Below are 21388 nucleotides of genomic sequence, written 5' to 3' on the forward strand. Positions count from 1 at the left end.
ACTGTCATACATGTCTTCAAGCAGCGAATATTCCCTTAATAGATAAAAAGAAAATAACATTTTGGATAGCCTGACAAAGATACACTAATGATTTTCTTTGGTCTCTTTTTTGTCATTTTTCGATGTATTTTGTAGAAGGATCAGCTGCATTAGATGAAGTGGTGTTGTACCGCTTGCACACGTCAACTTACACTTTTAAATGGATTTAATGCCCTTGCGCAATGCAGTTTTTAATGAACATGATGCAACATGTTTTGAAAAGTACGCCAAGCACTTTTTAAATTTTATTAAGTCAATATTGTTATTTTTGTAGCGAAATATCTGTGGAACGTTGTTAAGCGTTTTACATGGCCGAGTTTTGAATCATGCATTTGGTTTGACGATCCCGGTACGAAATCACATCTGACGTTTTAATAAAGTTAAAATGTAAGAAAGTGACTAGCACTGAATATTGCAGTGTTAGCTAACTTCATTGTCTTGCATGTTGAAATGTAAGCGAAGGTCATTATGATATTGTGGCATTGTGAAAATGTTCACAAAGTCTCAGTACAAGAAGCCATTCAGAGAAAAGATCAAAATGGGAGCATCCATTTTCTTATGACATTTTTGTACTGGTACCCATAATACGGGCGGAAATGATAAAACCTGTAGTTTTCGCTGTCACCCATCATTGTTTCGTTCACTACACAAAGAATGTGACCGGGATCAAATGGAATTCTTGGTGTTTACATGACAGTTCCAGATACCCTATTGAAAGTATGAAAATATGAAAAGAGACGTGACTGCAATGGCACTCATTTACCAATAGTTAAACCTATCATCATCTTTGTTCCCATAGTTGTATGGGTCATCGTCATTTCAATTTCCATTTGCTGACAACTTGAATATTTCATCAGTTTCATTCATTTTAGACGAGTTTGGTTTATTTCACCGTCGGATGTATGACAATGCGATCATGTTTCGAGAAGCAATGCCTCTGGCGGTTCAATTTTAACCCCAAACCCCAAGAAAGCATAATCGGACGCACATGATGCACACGGCATGGATCAGCGAGGTATTCCTTCTGACAAGCACGAGGACTCCAAACTCTTTTTCTTTACTTTCTTAGGGGGTCTGAGGTTGTTACTTCAGACCTTCCTACTTTTCGCTTTGTTGTGGGTAAAAAGCACTTGTATACTATTTTATATTCCTCCCGTTTCTAGTTACTCAGTTTAAATCTTACACTATATAATTATATTTTACATTTCACGTAATAAGTGATGGATTCTTGTGAAGGATATGAGATTCTTGGTGCAGCATTATTCCATTTACCCTCCTATGCCACCCACAACAAATTGGAATATTCCAAAACTTTCTTCCACATGCCTGTCGGCCGGTGACTTTCAAAACTGATTGTTTGATTTCAACTTTGTATTGGTATGCGAGAAATTCATTCATAGTACGGGCATTATAAAAGGCTTGTGATCGAGAAAGTCTGCTGTCGTTGGCTGACGAAGCTACGCAATCATAGGGGCCGGGAGCTCATACCCGCAACTGCTGTCCCTTCAACATATCGCAAAAGGACGTGTATATCTGTCACCTTTGCTGTATTTGACATCATTCATGTTCTGCAACTAGTAAACAGGGGTACAACGAGTTAATCACTATGTTTTCCACATGCCGCGGTGCGTCGTTCCATTGGACAGTGATATTTGTCGCTATCGTTTTACTGAAGATCAACATCTCCACTTCGCAACGTGAGTATTGCATCTAAAGTTGTTTGTTTTGTTTTATTTTGTTTTTTGTGGCCAAAGGTATGTGTGAGGATGATGCACTATAAAATACACCGGCCTACATAATGCCATGGCGTCAGTATTAGGCAAACTAGTACATGTTTATAACGATAGGTTATACAGTGTCCCTTCGACGAATAGAATACTGTGGTCCGATCTGTAATATTGCTCTATACTGTACCATAGACATTTTCTCTACTATCTCTGACTGTACTTCCAAAAAAATTTCGCCATCGGTCGGCAACGCCGCAGTACTACCTCTAGTACCGAAGTGAACGTTCAAGCAGTCCTTACATGATACACTGTCAATATATACGTATATTTTCCATCTCTGTAAAAAGTGTTTAAACTTAATTGTGAATCGTTGAAGTCATTTCATGTCTCCTACGTGACTCCATTTTATTTTGACTCGCCGTCTGACCTGCATGTGGGTTGATGTCAAACATTTTATTGACAACTCTTGAAAAACCTTAAGAGAAAGGAATCTTTGAACACTCCACCATACTGGGAGGAGAGGGCCTGAGTCTGAACTCAAGGATAAAGCCGAGTGTACAAATGATCAACTTAAAGTACACGCGTATGAAAACAGGAACAGCAACGGGGATAATGACTTCGACACGATCATAATTAATTTTTTAGGGTCAGCCGTGCGCTGAAGATAAAGGCCGTTGTATATAAATCATCAAATAACAATGGACCCAGACCACTTCGAGAACTATTTTGTTTTCGACTGAAGGCGATCATTTGACGTCATTCAAATATCGCCTGCATATAGCTTACACTTACATAAGAACTTTTCGGTGATTGTAAATAGGAGCGATGATTTACTGTTGACCCGTTTACAAAACACGCCAGGATGAAGACACGTTGCATTATTAGCGTGCAGTAAACAACTTGGTAGAGTAGGTTCCTCCTAAATAACTTGTGCTCTGTCGATACCCATACTGACACACTTCTTTCGACAGATAAATATTACACTTTGACATGACATTCATGAAAAGTCAGGTTACTCTATTAAATTACTGTGCAATAATTGTCACGATCACTTCATTTGTCGGACCACATGTTTGCCAATTTCTGCTGCGCAAAGTCCGCAAGCCACCCGATGACGAGAAACTTGTGTGAGTTATACTTGCTGTAGCCTAGACCCTATTCGTCGCTTACGGCCTCCGCGTGCGTCCGTGTGCATGGGTCGGAGGCACAGAGGCCGTAAGCGACGAATAGGGTCTAGGCCACACTTCTGCGGATCCGTAGCGCTTCCATTCCCTAACCCAACACAAACAGTCGAAGGTAGTGGCAGTAGTGGCAGGGCTACGGATCCGCAACTATGAAGTGTAACACACGATCGATTCCGTATAACTGGTAGGCCTACAGCGCGCGTTACTAGTTTCGAAACTCATTTCAGTGACTTAGGCCTAAATGTTGGATTTTGAGGAAAAAGAAAATTCCTTTATTACTTTCGGCACACTTTTCCAACACTTTTCCGGTGAATGTGCAAAAGACGTCAGAGTACAATGTATATTGTGAGCGCAAGCAGTGAGCTCTACCCCCGGGGCTCTACCTGCTGCATTGACCGACTATGCATGTAAGTGTAGACAGTGGCTGCCAGTCGAATTCCACCGTAGTGAGCTGTGAGGTCTAAATTTCCGTTATCTTCAATCATTCTCAAAGATAATATAGGTAGAAGAGCGAGTTCACCATGGTCGGACAGGGAAAGCCGGCATCAAAATGCAATGGATGAAAAGGAAGTACTTCAATATAATGCAAGCACACTGTGCTCTGGGGCACTTATGGCTTGGGCGTGCCTGTTCATCAAAGAGTACGTGTCGGCCACGTGCATATGATGTGCACTGCATGCTGCCAATTTAAAGATTGCCACCCAACGTCCACCTTGACCGCGATATGGATTCAGTCGGGTCCTCCGCGCCCTGATGTAGCTTGCATGATTCCCGGGCTTTCCTCCCACCCCCACACCAGTATTGCCTGCAACTAGCGCAGGCTATGCCATGTCACGACAGCATGCATGACCGGGCAGCTAATATAATAGCTATTGAGCCGTATAACACGGGTAACACACATACACAGCCCTGCTACGCAGAGATACACTATTACAAACTACCCTGCCAACAGAACGCCTGGGCTGCAGCTGACGTCGATCGGATGGTCGTGTTTCGGACGCCGCGGGTACATGTCTGACATGTGCCTTTCATTTGCACGGCGTCTTTTTTATGATATCAGAGTCTGTTGAGCTACAGGTTAGCTGACGGATTGATTTTGAACCGCTGTTCCTTGGCCCATTGGTTGCCAGGGAGGGTCTCTGCCCGAAGTTGACGAGCCAATTTTCTACCCGGCTTTCAGTGCTTCAATACACGGTATTCACACAGAACGGTCGCAGTTCATGAATGGAGATATCCTTAGCGCGCTGCAAACACAGGTTGTCCTTAGCTTGAACCCTAAAAGTAGTTCACGAGTAAATCAATCTTACCGTACTTGTTGAAGTCAAGAGGTAAAATTACAACTTGCTCGCGTATTTTACTCGTGCACATCCATAAAACGATGTTAGCTGATTGGTAGTAATCGACTTTAACGAGCAGAACGTGCTGGCCACGTGTAGGCTGTTCATACGATGCGTAAGATGAGATTATTAAAAATGTTGTACAATAATGGCCCGTTTTTCAATCTCAGTTGACAAATTTTAAAGAGAGCAACACCTATGGAGTTTCCACAAATCATTGACATTACTCTGACGCTATCCAAAATGACGGGTTTATTGAATATTTTTTTGTTTAACTTACATTGCAACTTCGAGTAAAACAAATTTAAGCCTGATACGAAAATACTGTGGTCAAATGTTTAATAAGTTATTGTCGAAAGCACTTAGCCTACAGAACAAAACTGCAAGATATAGTACCTTGTGGCCCATAGCCGTGGTTTACAGACCGTAGACGCGCGACCGAGGTCTAAAACTTTCGCTAAAACTTTCCTCAACGAAAATTTCAACCGTTCTCTCTTAAAGTAAAAGAAAATCGGGGGTCACTGTGCAAACTTTGGTGCTACAGAAACGAACTTCATAATTTTACCAATATTTGACATTAAAATGGCTGCCATCCCTGTCATAACTCTCTGGGAAAAATAAGGTCTCGATTTCACAAAACTAAGACTGAAAATTTTTACTATAAAGAGTTTCAAAATGAGCCCCCAAGGGGTAGACCAAGAAAGAATTGAAAATATTTGAGAGTCCAAATATGTGCCAGGGGCGCATTCCACCTTAATGTACGCTGTCAAAATATACCCTCAGAAGATAACACGCACAGAGACTGGCGCAGCGCGGAACCAGAGAAAACAGTAGCTACAGCTGAATCCGACTGTGGAATACATGGTCTATGGAAAACTCAACTTTACAAAGGCCTCCATTCATCCCCAATATGTCCTCTCTGGGTCAAAAATGGATGCTGCTGATTTGCAGGTGCCATGTGGCAGCCGTCCCTTTTCTAGTTTTAATCAAAAACCTCTTGAAATTTGGCGCAGATTCTTATCGCAGCCGCTTGCTATTAGGACCATTAGCTTGCGTCTGTTATAAATACAAACAAGACGTCGGTCAGAACAAACAAATGGCAAGAAAAATAAATGCTAATTATTGGACTGCCGCCTTCTGGAATTACATGTAACACCAACAAACCTCAACTAAATCGTAAGACATATTTGCTTATTGGACCAGGGGTCTTCCCTCAAATAAATTGGTAAGGGAGACAATACTAAGCCGTGCGGACCAAAGGGTGATCATTGGGCTACAATCGATAGGTTTTTTGAACACTCGATAAATGTAGAGGAAAAATCACACATAAAAACTTAACGGGCAAGTATCCATACGCAAAGGATGCATCTCTTCGAGATTATTGTTTTAAAGCATGCTATATATCAATAATATTCATATTTGAATGAAAATGTGTGAGCTTGTCTGTAGTTTCTTCATTACTGAAATACTAGTACTAATCAGTTTGTCGCTTTACCTTCATCAAAATGAAGTTTTTCGATTGATTTACAGTTAAGTCAGTCAGGGTCATTGAAAATGTTCTCTGACTCAATTTTATTGTTTTTGAAGCCCTAAATTCACGAAAAAGTCAGGAACATTTCAGAAGTACCCTGACTCAAAAATTCTTCAATTAGAGAACTTTTATGCATTTTCACGTTTCCTAATAACATTTACACAAAAATTAACTATTTTTTCATAAAAAATAAATCCGATGAAAGAGGTATGCAATTCTGTTTTCGTTATTTTGTTCTATGAGAACAATATTTCACATTTTACACTTTTCTATCATTTTTTAAAATTTCAGCTGTAAAAATTTCTATTTCGTTACATTTTCCTCACAATTACTCTCATCCAATTTCTCCAAATTAGTTCCAATCGTGTTAATAGCAGTTTTTGAATCGGGCTGACATTAGTCGGACGTGAAGCTGCAGACCATCGTTATCTTTAAAGGAAGGCAGTCGACGGAACTGAGTGTGCGACTTTCTTGTTTACAAATAATGTATTTCATGTATGACATCTAGATGCATCACGTCAACATTGCTGCAACATTCTAATTTTACGATATTCATTTTGAACAAACACACTTTAACTTTCAACAATCGCCAACGTACCCAATATACAGGGTTTACATCGGTCGTAGGGGTCCCTGGCAACTTTTGAGCAGAGTTTCGACGACTGCCTCCCTTAATTATCTTTTTTTCTTCCTCAGCCGCTTCAGAATGGAACAAGATGGCGCGGGACAGTTTGAAAAGGGCATTGGACCTGGAGAAACTGAACAAGAATGTCGCCAAAAATGTAATATTCTTCATTGGTGATGGAATGGGAGTAACTACAGTGACGGCTGCTAGAATTCTGAAAGGTCAAAACCAAGGTCTCCTAGGCGAAGAAGCTGAACTGTCCTTTGAAACTTTTCCACATTTGGCGTTAATTAAGGTATTAAAATGTTCAGTCCTTTCACTCAAATTAGTAATGTACCTATAATATCTCTTTCACGTCATTTACTAGATTGCAATTAGTCACGTGATCAAAACTAGGTAGTTTTTAGGTAATGTGATCGGTCGCTGTGACAACACGGACGCTTGATTTACCATTTTCTGCGACAACTGCAAATCTCTGGTCAGAATTGGACATCCAAACTAAGCATTGTATTTCGTCCAAATCACAATAAAACTTTCGAGTCGACAACGGTTACAACAGCCATGGTCTGAAGTACCCTCTCTTTCAGCCCTTTAGTTATTTGACATGTGTGTACAGGAACAATATCATAACATGATACGATAGATGGCAATATAGTAAGTACAAGCTGTATGAATTTCCTCGTAGGAAATTTATATTTTGTCATTAACCGATAACTTTTCATTGCAGACTTACAATACAGACCAACAGGTGTCAGACTCGGCCGGCACTGCGACGGCCTTCTTGTGCGGCGTCAAGTCTAAAGCTGGAACGCTCGGAGTCGATGATCGAGTCGAGAAGGGGAATTGCCACTCTATCAAACATGCAAAGGTTCATTCATTTATCGAACTAGCAGCGGATGAAGGTAAGGGTGAATGGTAAATTTACCCTAGCCGACACTTGAATTTAACAAATTTTAAACCATGTAAGATGGGTAACTATTAATTTGTTGCACTTTGAATGTAAGAGCATTAATATTGATCCCTTTCCTGGATCTATGGAGGATATGTTCTGTTTCAAAAATTTTAAACATATTTTGAATTCCCAGGTAGGGCAGCTGGAATAATTTCTACAGCGCGAATAACCCATGCCACGCCTGCTGCAGTCTACGCCAAAGTTCCAGAAAGAGCCTGGGAACGAGACACTATGGTCCCTGGACATGAAAAGGCGGCCGGTTGCTCGGACATCGCATCACAGCTTATCGATAATGCCCAACGATACCAGGTGTGAAACTTTTGCTAAGTATATTACTCAGATAATATTTGCATTTGTCACCGGTCGTTAACGACCTTGCAATATTGTCTTCAGTGTGTTTGCAATGTTGATTATGGCAATCACACTACAATTCACCAGTGGCAATACAAAACGGTTTATTTGTCAATGAGGACGGCCAAAGAATTGAAAGAATCGTAAAACCTGCTACTTTTCACGATATTTTCATGATTGTATTTCTAAACTAATGTGAGGTCATGTTGTTTTACTCGTCATGGGATATGTGTCAGCTTAGCGTAACACTTGCACTTGTAAAACTGAAATGTGGCTTAATTTGAACGGCACTTATAATACCTTGAGGAGCGCTAAGACAACAAAGTCATCACAAACATACATCTTCATACATAATCTGGACAACTACTCTGTGAAATAACATAAAGGCAATGTGATGAAATGACCCTCATTCACTCATGGACCAACACTGCAATAAAATGTTTGGTGTTTGCGTAGAAAACGCGTGTCATACCATGGAGGTAAAAATAAAGAGATCGTGTAGACCCGGAATGAAAGATTAACTCCAGCTGCTGTACAATGGATTCACATTCTTTCAGCTCTCTCTGCAGTATATGTTTGGGCTGGAGTTGGGGGAGACCCATACACGACTGAATATGTCAGTCTATATCCATCCGACAAGATAACCCATTTATAGGAGGATGTTCCATCGTGTAGATCAAAGTATCTGCAAATTGACAATGAAGGGCGTAAAAGGGAAGGATTGGGATCTACCTGACGCACAATACAGTGGCAACGTAATCCGAATATGTTCAGGGCAATATTCTCATCATGGAAAGTTCAAGTTCACCAATCTTCATTCGTCCGTCATTCACCTACCTCTCTCTCTCTCTCTCTCTCTCTCTCTCTCTCTCTCTCTCTCTCTCTCTCTCTCTCTCTCTCTCTCTCTCTCTCTCTCTCTCTCTCTGATAAGGTTGTGCTTGGCGGCGGTCGCAGAGAACTGATGCCTACGGCACACGTTGACCCTGAATACTATCATGAGAGAGGACATAGAACCGATGGCCGTGACCTGATAAACGAATGGTTCCATTCCTTTCCGGATGACACAGCAAACATGTATGTTGTAAACAGAGAACAACTACTCTCTGTGGACGTGGAAAAGACAGACAATTTGTTGGGTAAGTGAAGTGATGGGATGAATTGTACCATGGTAGCCAGCAGCCATTGTATGAGTTCTTTCGGGAACCGAAGAACCATTTGTTTCGCGGTTACGGCAATAGTTTTACTATTAGAATGGACCCCATTTTATTTCTTTATCGTTTGTTTCGTGATGCTTTTGGCATAATAGATTTCGGGGGTTTTTTTTGGTTGGAAACTACTACAGGCCTTAAGTGTCAACATACATAAGTAGCAATTATAAACTCATAATAGGGTTATCTATTTGGTGAAATGAAATTTTGGCAACGAATTGTCTTTAGCATTTGTTTAAGCAGGCTTTCCTGTGTTTTTTGTTCGTTTTATTTGAAGTATATTGGTGTGAACTCTTCACAGCAAAGGTTTACCGTAGTTGGATCGTCGGGGTATGTTTCAGAGAAAAACACTCAATTGTCATGCGTTTGTTGTATCGCCTACAGCCGTACTGGGGCATATTTTTTGTGCATGCAGCATAAGTACTTCAGCAAATTTCGTTCAAACGATAAATATTATTTTTAAAATTCCCGACTTGGACAAAGTTTGGAGACCTCACCGTTACTCCTTAAGTTAAATGCATTGATTGCACTGAGCCGTCACGCGATGTCGTCTGTCCAATTTCAGGATTATTTGAACCGAGCCACATGCTTTTTGACGTCGAGAAGGACGAACTGGGAGCAGGTGATCCAAGCCTTGCTGAAATGGTGGGAAAGGCTATTGAAATGTTACGGAAACGAGAGAAAGGCTTCGTTCTTTTCGTGGAAGGTGCGTGTGCGACATCTTCCATAGACTTGGAATATAGACTAGATTACAACTGTTGACAGAAAATGGACAGATCAAAAGGGTAACCACAAATAAATAACTCGCCATGAGTTTTCGATCTCTCATTAATGTCATGACAGATGTGCACCAGACCCCACTAGGCGGCACGAATATTTGCCGGTGATGGAAGTCCCCTCCCCCATCCCGGGCACAGACATGCTTCTGACTAGAAGAATGAGAGACTCTCAGCATCCTAACTTATCACTGGTATACGTTTATTGGGCGTTTCGTCTTTCAATCGTGCGTGGCAGAGTTCAAAGTTTTGACAAATAATCCTGCATAACCTTGCAGTACAAGCGAACTCTGAAAGTCACGAGGTAGTATTCCCCGCCTTGTGGTAGTTAACAATTGTCCACAATTTTCCAGCGGAGATTTAAGTAAAGTACTGTATGATGCGATTCGAAAAATACTGTTAAGTCCATCTTTGATTATTCAGTTAAGTTCAAACAAGTCTAAATATGAGTTGTTCTATCCATAGTTAAATAAATAATGATTCTGCTGTACGGAAACTGCATGAGATTATGGCAATGGCGCTCGTTCACTTCATTACTGTGTTCGCGGCAAATAATACCTCTTCGTTGTGCCGTTTGCACTTTCTCCGCTTTATAACACTTAGTTTCACACACAAATAGAAAACTCAATCAGAATATTATAAATATGAATCCATTGAAATCAAAGTTTTTTGATAGCTTATCCTAATGATTTTGACAGCCGGCAGAATCGACCACGCTCATCACAAAGGTAGAGCCTACATGGCCCTAGCCGAAACACTCGCCCTGGACGAGGCTGTTGCGAAGGCTGTGAAAATGACGGACGGTGAAGAAACGTTGATCGTAGTGACTTCAGATCACAGCCATACCAACACAATGGGAGGATATCCATCTAGAGGAAATCCAATCTTAGGTAAAGTAAAAGGATTTCCTGTAGACTTTACACACTCACATTAAAGAAATTCTGCCACCATTAAGATGGACAATATTTGCAAGGGACTGATCAATTTCTGCGACCCGAGGGACGATGGATTTGTTGGCAGGGGGTTCAACCTGGTTTTAATTTTGGTGATTGGGGGGGGGGGGGTCGCAATGTTTTTGGTAATGCTTCTTGGCAGCTAGTACAGGGCAACTTTTAAAGTAGGGTTTTCGAGTTACGGAATGAAAATAAAGCATAATCGACTGAAAGTAAGCCTTATACAGAAATTATCATGAGAAGACATAATTAAACTAGTCCTGTCTTAGTACTCCTTTAAAGGGAGAGTATCTGTAACTTATGACAATACAACTTTTCCGTTACTTTTATTCTCGTATATCAATTGCGGTTTCTTGTATACTTTAACATTTCCACCACCACTTTTCCTTTTTCGAGGTCCACCATGATAGTTAAAGGGTTAAAGGCATGTTGCGATGCCCAGTGTTGAGCTTGTCAAAATTAACTATACATGTATAGGCAGCAAGGGACTTTAACTCTAGATCAAAATTAATGGCAACAACACAACACTTAATACATGTGTATACATATGTTGACAAATGGAAGTCTGGGCATACCTGTCGGTAATATACATGGGTTAGTGATGGGCATCAACTTATGTACAACAGTTCTGGACATCTGGTTGTGAATAGAAATCGCTGAGTGTTAAAGACTGTGATATACATTCACAGGTCCTTCAAAATTCTCTCTCTCTCTCTCTCTCTCTCTCTCTCTCTCTCTCGTTAGCTTTGTTCGATAAGGGTCACCCTGTTTTCGAAAGTTGGCAGGGGGAATCATCATGTGTTTCTTGTGTTTTTCACAAGGGGAGGTCTAGGTCAGCCACTTTTTGATGCTTGCAAAAAGAAAGAAACCAGTCAGTCCCAGTCTAACTTTGATAATTAATAATATCCACAGTATTTTGTCGTCGAAAACGAAATATTTACTTTTCTCCACTAAATAATGTTGAAAGACCAAGTATTAGCCTGATAGACATAATGCATTACGTAATCAATATGCTATGTGAGTCTAATAAGCGAATTCTTTTCTGGAATTTAGACTTGTCAATCACACTATGCACGCACTGGCTGCATTTACGGCTAAACAATGGGCACTTCGACAAGACTTTGGGTTTGAACAAGAAACAGTATTTTACATGCGACAGAATTGCCGGAAATAACTTCAATATTTACATTCATTTGAACTACTTTAAAGTAGAATTTTTTGTACGTGTGGATTTGCATAACTTTTTCACGGCATCCTGTCAACAAAATGAGACTAAACTGAAGAGTATATGTTATGTGTTAATATATATTTTCATAAAGAAGGATGCCAATTTGATGTTTGCGAGACTTAGCTATTTCTTTTGCGTAAAATTCGAATAAAACACGACCATGTTTGTCATTACGTACTGTTAAATTTACTTTTATTCATCTTTACAGGAAGGAACGACAAAGAACACGCCCTTGATGGATTGCCTTACACAACACTTGGCTATGCCAATGGTCCAGGAGGGGAGGATTTGCGACAGAGCTATTTGCATAGTGGCCGCAGACCTAACATCGATGGTGTTGACACAGGTGAGTTCATATATCATAGCAGTTGTTTAGGTCAAGAACTGCACAGATCTCTCCCACGATTTTAAACAAACGATCAAGTTACTTTCTCTGATAATGCCAGTGCAAGGATTTTGATTACGACCAGCTTGACTTTCACAGTTTACCAAGAGAGGTCGTGCTCTGGCCTTGATAATACATCCACTGGAAAGGAACGTTCTTGAAATTGTACCATTCTTTGCAGTGTAAGAGCTTGTGTTATATATTCAACAAACTGGGCGATACAATAGTTCTTTCACGCCTAAACACATCGTTTCTTGAAGATTTGGGTATCTAATTTTAACAACTCTATTGTTGGGCGATACAATAATTATTTTGAGCGAATATAAATTTGATCGGATCAAGTTCCTAAGATCAAAGACAGCCTGAGGACACTTGTTACTATAGTGGGAAGTAAATCCCTTCCTCTCATCAACGTATTTACAAATCACATTGACATTTCAGCGGAAACTGACAACATAATATTATGATTTGATCAAACCACTTGTAATTTGCCATCTGGAAGAAAGCGTCATAAGTGTCTCCTTGGCAACGTCTCCGCGAAGCGATGGCATAGTTGACCGTCATCATCTGAATTTCCAAAGCATGACTTTTGAACGCCAACACGTTGAGTTGTCCCGACTTGTGTGGGGTTTTGCATTTAGGACGATAGAATGGAATTTGGTAAACGTAGATTATTGAACGTTTACTTATTTATTCATTTAAATCGCTGCATTTATTTAATCTGAAGACAAGAAAAATCACAACATAACGGGATTAGTATCATGAGTTCACCATGCAGTATTTACAAGTACTAGACGGGTTCACGTAAAGGTAACGACACCCTTGGATCGCAAAACAAGCGATACTGATATATTTGGCGTTAAACTGGGTCAAGAATGGTTTGTCTATTGCCTTTCCTGTACTACTAAAAAAGACGATAAATTACTTTCGTGTTTCCTTTGGCAAATTTATTATTAGTAGATTTTAGTAAAACAAGAATTATTTTCGTTCGTGAGCCTGTTCAAGTTTTCCTGTATGTCATTTCTTCAGAGTAAGATGTGGTGACTGTTTTCTTGCTGTTGACAGTGTAGGCCATGTTTCCATTCACCAACTTGAAGAATCACTAGTTTCCTAAACAAGGTCTAGACTGTCGACAGTCCCTCGTTCCTTTTCTGTCTATTGTTGATGGACGGGGAATTCGCAAGCCTAGCGCCGAGGGCGCGAGCCGGGAATGCTTACCGCGCAGTGCCGAAGGCACCTTGTGCTTTCACAGCTCTCTTGTCAATCCCCATCCCCGTGTGTACGAGAGAAAAAAAATAGACCAAAAATAGCAGAAGGGACTGTCGACAGACTGAACACAGTCCTGAATCGAACTCGTCCAATTTATCTCCTACTTTGTAAACAGTGGTGGTGTTTACATATATATTATATATATATATATATATATATATATATATATATATATATATATATATATATATAATATATATATATATATATATATATATATAATTAAATAATAACACACGCCAGCAAGGGCAAGATCACGATTTGTTGCCCGCCCAAGGGCTGGTGCTCATGACGGTAATATTGATGATGCCCGAGCCGAAGGCGAGGGTATCATCAATATTACCGTCATGAGCACCAGCCCGAGGGCTGGCAACAAATCGTGATCTTGCCCGAGCTAGCGTGTGTTATTAATTTTATTACACCGAACAGACACTTGTTTTCGAAACTTTGCTCAGAATGCAGTCAAGTGTCGATCGAGACTCGCCACAGTGAAACGTTCTATTTGTTGCTCGATCGCAATGCTACATGAAGTTGAATTAACGTCTAAAAACGAAGACAGTGTTGTTCAAGATTTTCTCATTTAATGTACTAAAAGTCGTCGTGAACTTCAGGTCGAGCTAATTTCTTGAACCTTTTCAAAAGCCATTGCTTTACAGAAAATAGCAAGCAAATTTACGCGATGATGTGGTACGCGCAGAAAGTATACGCGCGGTATTCCAGAACGTGGTAGCGGGCTATATCACTGCACGCGACAGGGCTATATCAGCGCACGCGACAGGGCTATATCACCTTAGCCATGTTCTATCACTTTTTGTTCTATATCACGTGAGTGAGGCTCAGCCAATCACAGTACCTGAATTATACGTGAGGTGTAATAAATATATATATTATACATACATATATATATATATATATATATATATATATATATATATATATATATATATATATATATATATTGTTGAGTTCACGCATGGACTCCCGAGAAAAACGTAACAAGTTACGCTGAATGTTTCTTTGACAGCGTGACAGTCACTGAAATATCTGCCATAAATATAAGTGTAAATAGTGACACGCTCAGAAAGCAGTAAATTTTGTTCCGGGGCGATTTTCCGCTCATTTATCACAATACTTGCCTGAGTTTTGACGACCAAGACATCGGTACACTGTACGAGCTTTATTTAGTCGAAACAGAGAGTTATTACAGCCCCATGATAGAACGCATGCGTTACCCAACATCGACAACTTGAAGTTATTCCGCTAGAGACGGCAATGCTGCAAAGGAAAACGATGTAGGTTTTCTGATTTTACATGTAAACACTTTAGCAGATAAAGATTGGCTCAAATACTCGTTAACTTAAAAATGTAAATTCAGAGTTTTGGTGGTTGATGGCTGCCGTAAAACGATTTGAAAAGACTCTGGTATGAATATAAAAATACACTAAGACTAATTTCATTTTATTTTAAATTTTCTTAGCCCTTGATATTTAAAAGCAACTCCAGAAGAACAAATTTGCTTTTGTTCGGGTTTTTTTTGTCCCTTTCGTTTTTGTTAAAAGACTAAACAACAAAAAATAACAATTGACTTTAAATGGAAATTGAAGGAGGTGTGAATTCCTTTCTAACAATTTGACATTTTATCTATTTAATTTCAGCGAGTCGAGATTATCGCCCGCAGGCAGCAATACCTCTCCTAGACGAATCCCATGGGGGTGAAGACGTTGCTGTCTACGCCACTGGACCAATGTCACACCTATTCCATGGCGTCAAGGAACAACACTATATCGCCCACGCAGTTAAATATGCTGCCTGCATTGGCCAATACGCCGATTCTGAGCATTGCGCAAACAGAAAGACAACTGTGGCACCACCAACCACCACAACGGCGCCCCCAACCACCACTAAGAAAAAAGTGAAGGCCAAGAAACCACATGCGCACAAAGGGATTGATACAAAACAACTAGACATTGGTACACAATCCCCCCACCCTGTGATTGGTACAACTCCAGAGATAATAGACCACGAACTTTCCAAACGGCTCGACGAACAAGACGACGATGGGCATTCTGGGAGAATCATGTCCTACATTCCCAGCAAAATTGAAATTTCTTGTATTATGGCATCTTCGGCGAACTCTGAGTCCTCAGCTCTACAATCATCAATTATACAAATGATCGCTTTCTTGATATTTATCTTCACAGCTTGCATTTAACTTTTAAAAAAGTTTCTTACATTAATCTATACCGGCCATTAATTGGCTCGATATTTAATACATTGCAATCCCGCATGTCTTGTAAGTTTTGTCAACAAAGTCAAAATCAAAAATGAAACTTGTAGTAACAAATGTACGGTTATGTAGGAAATATTAAATGTAGTATAATATCAGTGTTTTTTTATTTTAGATTTTCCGTTGAATAGCTACCTAAATATAGAGAGAATATATTCTATTTGAGGAAATAAATCACACTCAGACACACTCTACATATATACATGTATGTGTACACACACACACACACACACGCATTTATATATATATATATATATATATATATATATATATATATATATATATATATATTTTAAATTCTCACGGAAAGAAATAAGTACAGCAATGGTGTATAGTAACGTTATGCAAATGCAAAGAGTGGATCATTGTGTGTACTCTAAGATGTTATCAGATGATATATATATATATATATATATATATATATAGATATATATATATAAATATAAATATCTATATATACTATATGTGTATGTGTGTAAGTATGTGTGTAGGTGTGTATGTGTGTGTGTGTGTGTGTCACATAGACCCTAGCTGGGGTCTGTGCTTTTACCGAAGTAAAACAAAATTTGTCACCAATAAATAATTTCAATCATATGATTGGAGATATTTCTTTTCTTTCACCGCTGCGCGACTTCTCAAGAGAATTTGAAATTGAATTCATGTCTGTCTAATTTCCAGTAAGTGTTCTGCGGAGAATGATCTACTGTGCATGCATAATTACTATTTCTTAATGTCAACTTTACAAACAGAATGTGCAAATAGTGCATTTTCAAAGATACTTAATCCGTGCCGTTCTGGTTTCTTTACATCAGTATATCAGCTTGTCACTAGAAAGTCCATATTTGACGACCAATAAAGACACTCCGCTTTGTTATGAACAAAAAAAGGTTTCTTCGACGGCATCGTAGAATAGTAACACTTACTGGTCACACGTTCCCCAATTTTTCAGGCTAACGATTCCGGGCGTAACCATAAAATCTGTTGCGTATTGTACTGACTGAAGCAGTCAACTAATACAGTATATGATGCGTTTGTCAGAAACTCGTGGTTCTTGGGTTGACGAGCATAACTGGCAGATTTCTTTCTACTCTCCAGTTTGTTGGTGTCGGCCAGTACTTATTGACCAGATAACACGCCAAAGAATTTATTTCCTTACTGTAGATGCTCCGCTCATCGTAAGGAGCAGATCCAAATACAGAAAAAGGCAAAAATCGGCAACCCATGGGCAGGAGTGTCCTTTGTATGTAGTAACTACAACATGCACCTAGTACATGTACTTCTGTGCGTCTTCCGTTTTGCCAGAGTATGGACCTCCGTGCGCTGAGATAGAAGGTACAGTCTATACCTCACTTATACCGTAAACTTGGACAGACAGCCAATCTATCCAATAACAATCTAATAAAACGCAGAAAGTACAAGTGTCAGGTTTCTTAAGCCATGATTGGGGTAGAGTATTAAAATCCATGGTTCAGCCAACTGTCAGTCATTCCCTGAAGCTTTCACCACAGTCATGCATCCTTTGTAGGTTGAAACAATGTGAAAGCAAACAAGTTCCGCAATTTGGTATAGATCCCCCTCTCCGCAGATATTAAAATGTCAGCTGTATAAAAGAGGCTGCATATCCAGTACTTCAGTGTGAATACATTATTTTTAATAATTTCAATCAGTTCAATATTTTTCGTGTACCAAAGTACTTCGCGTCGGCTACATGACCTAGCTACCCTGAATTGCAATACTAAAACGTAACATACTTTTGGTCGAAAATTGCTTTCTCATCAAAACAATTCCGCCTGCTCTTAAAATGCGGAGTTTGTTATTCTGTTCGATCGTTTGGAAACAATACTTGTTTTTCTTTTCAGCACTCAATTTGGGTATGAACCAAGGTCCCTCTAGAGAGGGGCTATGTATTAACCTACCACAGATTAGAGTTTCAAATAGGTAGACAAGATGGCCGCCGACATGTTCGCGTGTGTTCTCTCACACATGACTTAAAATTTCATCAAAATCTGCCATGGGCAACCGAGAGAACTGATTATTAACTTTCAGAAATAATTTTCAATACGTTTTCTTATGAATATTTCGTTGACTTCAACCTTCCTGGTCACGAAATGCTTAAAAACTGAGAAACATTTACGTTGGTCAAGCACAAATTCAGAGATGAAAATAAGGAAGCCGAACACACTACCAAACATTCTGTCGCTAAATTCCTTGCCTACTGTGGCAGACATATCAATTATTACACATCAAAGTGTAGCCCATTTTCATTGCTGTAAAACTATGTAGAAATAACTGCATTTGAAAGGTGCTGTCTCTGATAAACGTTCGTTAAAGTGGAAATGGAAAGCACAATAAGCATGGCATTAGTGGACTGTTGGTACAGTGCGCTATCTTCACACCATTGTTTTCTACGACGTTCGCAATGAGTGGATAAAAAAGACAGCGTCCCTCACAGTTAATCATTCCCGTACACATTTCCGATTCGTACTCAGCAGTCTGAACTCACATCGAAAGCGATACCATGGCTGAATCAAGCGCTCCCGTGAAGAAGACCAAGGCCAAGGCCGCACCATCTCATCCCAAGACTCTTGACATGGTTGTTGAAGCCATCAAGTCCCTGAAAGACACCAAAGGTAGTTCAATCCAGGCCATCAAAGGTTACATTCTGTCTCACTATCCTACCGTCAGTCAATCTCACCTCACATCAAGTCTTCGACGTGCATTGAAAACCGGTCTAGAATCTGGTAAACTGGTCCGTCCAAAGGGTTCAACTGCAACTGGTGTCACAGGTCGTCTTCGAGTTGGTAAGCTGCCAGAGAAACCGAAAAAGAAACCCGTGAAGAAGAAGGCTCCAAAGAAGAAGCCAGTTAAGAAACCCATGGCAAAGAAACCAAAGAAGGCTGATAAGACGAAGAAGACACCAAAGAAAACAGGAGTCAAGAAAGCAGCCAAGAAGAAGACTCCAAAGAAAGCCGACAAGAAAGCAAAGAAACCAGCCAAGAAGGCCACAGCCAAGAAAACTCCAAAGAAGGCTTCCAAACCAAAGAAGCCAGTTGCAAAGAAAGCCAAGAAGTAATCAATCTTTGCATCAAAACCCAAACCAAACGGCCCTTTTCAGGGCCACCACATCCTCCAAAAGAGAATACCTATAACTCAGCACAGTGTCATTACACTGCAAACATATTGCCTAAACGAATTAGGATATTTTGGCCACCATATTATACGCAATCATATAGTTCCTATTCAAACGTTTTTGTCTGATCATCTCTCATACATAAGTTACCAAGCTCACGATTAGGCCAAAGAAATAAGATTGTGCTATTCCGATAACCCAACCTACCCTATATTTTGCCTGCCGACCCTAAACTTTTAGAGCTACGTAAACACGGAAATAAAAAAAGAAGGAAAAACCTAAAATCACGTGTTTGTTACCCGGCATTTGATTTTTCTTGAACGAGGACGTCTGTTATGTTTTTATTCATTTTACATGTATGGTACGTCTTTCTGGAAGTGCTGTGGTCAGTATTTGATCGCATTGAACCCCTGAAAAGTGCATATATATAAAAATAACAATATTATGGAAAAAAATCCCTGCCGACCTACCGTATTTTTGAACACCATGTTATCGGAACAGCACAATTTTTTTGCCGTTGTACACATTTTATTTATTAAATATAGCTTAGAAAGCGTGAGACCAGGGCAAGTTAAGTCCTTTTTTGTATACGGCAACTCAGAATTCTTTAGGAATGGTGGCAAACGATGCAAAATACAAACGAAATTTTCTACCACTATCTACAACGACAGTTTTCTTACACAACCTGTCAACTTCAGTGGTTGTAAGGAAGTATTTTGTTGCAACATAAAAAGTCTTGTCACGTCAGCAACAATTGAACATTTTGGATAAAATCATGTTTGATATTCGTGAAACCTAAACCTACACGTGCACGGACACCATACAAATAATTTACTTACTACTTTTCTTGGGTATATGCCGTATGGCTGATGAACTGATTATAACAAAATATAGAAACGATGCAACGCATCATAGAACAAGAAAGAACACTGGGAGATAATGCCAAAAAAAAAAAAAGAAATGTTTCTGGTCAGGCCTTTCTTTAAAAAATGGTGCGGCGACGCGGCTTTTTTTTTTTTTTTTTTTTTTCCCTCCTCCTCAAGGGAGCGAGCAGGGTCAGTTAAAGCACCAAAGCTTAGCGGCTATTTGCATAATCATTTGCATATCATTAATTTATATTTGCATATGGATGTAAGCTTGCATATGCATCCACACATACATGTACACTCACAACAAAATGCAATGGTAACACACAAGTGTGCAGTTTGAACATCATGGAAACTCTTTATTACACTTAAATAAATCATCACAGTATTGTAATTACAATTGCAATTAAAACAGAAGATTCAGATTGAAACTTTGAGAGCAAGAAATGGTTCGTCTGATTGGAGTTTCATTAATACATAGGCTATATTGCTAATAAATTGTCAAAACTTGCCAACAAAGAGAAAATTCACAAATTTAAGCTTTACACAATTCAAATGCAATTGAGTTTTATATCATTTTTGAACGACAAACACCGCGAATAATTTTTCATCACGGGGATAGATTTCAACCAGCGGCCCCCCCCCCCCCCCCCCGCATAACTTCTACTTCCACTGAACATCGTCGTTCGATTCTTGATTTTAAAAATACCACCAAGATGATCACAAGACATGAACTAAGTACAACTAGAATCCCTCGAAAATCAGGTGTAAAATCTTTCAGAGAACGTGTCAGAGTCTGCAGAGTGGAACCACACGCGACGCCAGGATCAATGTCAACACGTTATAAACCTGTCGACCAACATGGCCGCCGCCATATTGAAATTTATGCAATGTGAACTCGATCGCGATCGTGATCGTACTCAGACAAAACTCATCATTGTACAATCATAATCAACCTCACCAGTCAACTCTTGTTTCTTTTGCGGTCCATTTCGTTGATCAAAGCATGGGAATGTGATCAAAGGCCCTGCTAGTGCTACACCGCTACCTCTGTGAACACTTGTCCGCGATGTATACTGTCTTTGTTGGTCGTAGTAGTCGTTCTGGAATGAAAATTTGTGAACAACCCAGCCGATTCTTCTATTGTTTTAACGTTCCTCTCAACACTTCCGGACAACTTATCTGATGCATACCATACTTCACACCTTCCACTCTTTCACCAGGTTAAAAGTTGCAGTGAGCGCTTATGTGTAGACAATGCATGCATCAGCTGGTAGCTACGCAGAGCGTGTGAACTAAAGGATGGCGGGAATATTTTAAAGCGTAGCGGGGAGAATCAAAGCGTAGCGCTAGCGGGGGGGGGGGGGGGGGGGGGGGCGACGAAAGCGTAGCGGGACCGCTATGGCCTGGGGATAACACAGAGTTTTGTAGTTTTATCAATATAGTAACATTTAAACTGTTCATGCAGTCACTGATCATGTGCCCAAAAGAATTTTCTTTCTCTTCAGCCGTTTTGGTTTGGTGTTATAGTTCCACAGCC

At 39.8% G+C, this 21388-nt stretch overlaps 2 protein-coding genes across 2 annotated transcripts; both read left to right on the top strand.

Moving 5' to 3' along the window:
* Positions 1-1382: 1382 nt before the first annotated feature.
* Positions 1383-16046, top strand: LOC139122029 (alkaline phosphatase, tissue-nonspecific isozyme-like). Its single transcript, XM_070687392.1, has 9 exons — positions 1383-1736; positions 6515-6738; positions 7171-7345; positions 7529-7704; positions 8678-8882; positions 9520-9660; positions 10429-10620; positions 12120-12257; positions 15221-16046. The coding sequence occupies exons 1-9, from the start codon at positions 1646-1648 to the stop codon at positions 15775-15777; spliced, it is 1899 nt and encodes a 632-aa protein (XP_070543493.1). The 5' UTR covers positions 1383-1645; the 3' UTR covers positions 15778-16046.
* Positions 16047-18301: 2255 nt separating this feature from the next.
* Positions 18302-19267, top strand: LOC139122030 (sperm-specific protein PHI-2B/PHI-3-like). The gene has a single exon (XM_070687393.1). The coding sequence runs from the start codon at positions 18371-18373 to the stop codon at positions 18923-18925; it is 555 nt and encodes a 184-aa protein (XP_070543494.1). The 5' UTR covers positions 18302-18370; the 3' UTR covers positions 18926-19267.
* The last annotated feature ends 2121 nt before the right edge of the window (positions 19268-21388 follow it).

The sequence above is a fragment of the Ptychodera flava genome, chromosome 21 (assembly GCF_041260155.1).
Source record: "Ptychodera flava strain L36383 chromosome 21, AS_Pfla_20210202, whole genome shotgun sequence".
Lineage (NCBI taxonomy): Eukaryota > Metazoa > Hemichordata > Enteropneusta > Ptychoderidae > Ptychodera > Ptychodera flava.